Source organism: Thermobia domestica, chromosome 1 (genome assembly GCF_964235325.1).
Source record: "Thermobia domestica chromosome 1, izTheDome1.hap1.1, whole genome shotgun sequence".
Taxonomy (NCBI): Eukaryota; Metazoa; Arthropoda; class Insecta; order Zygentoma; family Lepismatidae; genus Thermobia; species Thermobia domestica.
Genome location: NC_137454.1, coordinates 347,151,995 through 347,154,652, shown reverse-complemented (window position 1 = coordinate 347,154,652; position 2,658 = coordinate 347,151,995). Strand labels below are relative to the sequence as shown.

General features: G+C 39.3%; 1 protein-coding gene across 1 annotated transcript; it reads right to left on the bottom strand.

Moving 5' to 3' along the window:
• Positions 1-1,375: 1,375 nt before the first annotated feature.
• LOC145681725 (protein GVQW3-like) lies at positions 1,376-1,855 on the bottom strand. Its single transcript, XM_081753337.1, has one exon. The coding sequence runs from the start codon at positions 1,853-1,855 to the stop codon at positions 1,376-1,378; it is 480 nt and encodes a 159-aa protein (XP_081609463.1).
• Between the last annotated feature and the right edge of the window lie 803 nt (positions 1,856-2,658).

Here is a 2,658-nt window from a genome sequence, read left to right as displayed (position 1 = left end):
GAGAAATGCCTCTTCGCCGTTGCTGGGGGCACAGTGGCACAGAGGTAGAGCGTTTACCGATTGTGCGTGTGATCCCTGGTTCGATCCCAGATCACGCCAAGGGATCTTTGTGGTTGACAAACAACATGTGTTTAGATTTTATCGGGGCTCTCCCATTTCCTCCCACTTTATTCATAATGAATATAATGAACATAAAAACGTGAAAAGACAATTCATGGATTTACTAGTAGAGATATATATTTGCATTCGCTGAGAATGCAAATAAATCAATTTTCAGTTAATAGACATCGACGTTTCCACACTGCAACTTTGAAATTATCATCCCATGTTATCTAGAAATCAATACAAAATTGCATGAGATTTCATGCGAACGATAGAAGAACCAAAATCGACAATAGAGTAACTAACCAGCACACAAATAACCCATAATTCCGGCATTTTAATTATTTGATCGAAGTGTTATAGCACTAGGTTTGTAGCTAGAAGTTAAGCCGAATCCCACAACTTGATGAAGAATTCTTGCTAAACGGTAACACCTCCAAACTCGGAATTAGAGCAATAATTAGCCCATAATTCCGGCGTTTGAGTTTTGTTGGATCGGAGCAACGTTACCGCATGGGTGGTTCTAGCTTGATATCAAGCTGGACTCGCCCATTTTGAATTCGATTTCCCGCTAAACAGTGGGAGCCCAAAAATTGGGAGTAGAGCAACTAATTAGGCCATAAATAGCCCATAGTTCTGCCGTTTGAATATTTTTGATCGGACCATTATAAACATATGGGGGTTCTAGCTTGATATCAAGCTAGACTCGCCCATTTTGAATCCGATTTCGCGTTAAACAGTAGAAGCCCAAAAATTGGGATTAGAGCAACTAATTAGCCCATAAATAGCCCATAATTCTGGCGTTTGAATTTTTTCGGTCGGACCATTATAACCGTAACCATATGGTGGGTTCTAGCTTGATGTCGAGCAAGACTCGCCCATTTTGATTCCTATTTCCCGCTAAATAGTAGGAGCCCAAAAATTGGGATTAGAGCAACTAATTAGCCCATAAATAGCCCACAATTCTGGCGTTTGATTTTTTCGATCGGACCATTGTAACCATATGGGGGGTTCTAGCTTGATATCAAGCTAGACTCGCCCATTTTGAATTCGATTTCTCGCTAAACAGTAGGAGCCCAAAAATTGGGATTAGAGCAACTAATTAGCCCATAAATAGCCCATAATTCTGTGATATGTTCCGGTCGTTTTAGTGTTGGCGGTTGGTCTAACTAGACACGCGTTCAAAAAATAAATCAACATTGTCTTCTCACGTGACTTTTGAAAACGCAATTTTTTTCACATTCGGACAACTTGGGGACTTCTAAGTAGCACTTTAGAGTTTTATTTGCGAGTCGTACTTGAAGCATGAAGTCTCGTCAGCAGTTACAATCGATTTCAGGAATGTTCTGTTCCATCCGGCTGTTTTAATCAGGTCCTTGCAATGTTCAACGCGAGCAATTAAGGTGTGCGGAACAAATCGAGCACAGACTTTTTGTTTCTTTAAAGCCTTTGGTAAAATTTCGTGAACCATGTCTTTTGTTGTATTTAATTCCTCCGCCATCCATCTCACAGTCAAATTCGCATCGTATACGATCATTTTTCGCACTTGTTCCACCAGATTTTTGTTTTCCGGTCTGCCTGGTTTTGGGTCGTCTTCCAAGGACTCACGACCGTCCCGAAATCGCGTATACCTCTCGAACACAAGTATACGAGATAAACACTGATCGCCATACACTTGTTTCATCATTTCCGATATTTGTCTAAATGATTTACGTAGCTTGAAACAAAATTTAATATTGGCTTTTTGCTCCATCGTGTTTTTGTAACAAGGTGACACCAGATACACTCACTTTTCTTGCTATAACTTGACACTGTTAATCGGTTCTCATGATTGCAGTTTTGTTGAGCAGATAAGTTGCTTCAATAGATGGAGTTAGTGGTTATCTGTAAAGAAAAAGTTCCGTTACCTTTCCTTCATATTGTATATATTAAGTTACGAAGTTTGGGGGAGGTCCGGACCCGGTAGACCCTCCGTAAGCGCGCCCTTGCAGTCGTACTTGCAGTCTGTCTTTCTCAAGTTACATGTTTTCAATTGGTGACTTTGGTGAATGAAATATGATAATTTAACATTTTCCTAACTCTCCGTCGTAAAGATGGGGTGTATGACTTATAGTTGTAACTACTAGATGACTCCACGGGTTAGAAAGCAAAAAAACAAAAACAATCAATAATATAATAGTAAAATCATATAATAGCAATATTATATCCCAACTCATTAAAAATGTGGTAAAAATATAGCCAAAGCTATTTGAGGTGATGGGGTGCAATACACCCCACCTTTCAGTGGCGTTGCGCGAACCTACCTTTATAACGGAGGGTTAATTCTGGGGTAAAATGTTTTATGTAAATTTTTGTCTAATCATCTGTAAACAAACAAAATGCAAATATGATTAAGACTATTTTATGTGTGGTACTGTATTATTGTGTGTGTGAAGACGTACTAAAGGAACTTAATGAAGGACGACAGATCGTGAAGATAATAGGAAAAAGAAGAAACAATATGCTTGGCCATCTTATTCGGCAATCCGATTGGATCATCCTGTGGATAGTGCGAAA

What these genes read in the sequence shown, in the direction of transcription:
- LOC145681725 (XM_081753337.1), bottom strand. Translation starts at nt 1,855, where the DNA reads ATGGAGCAAAAAGCCAATATTAAATTTTGTTTCAAGCTACGTAAATCA.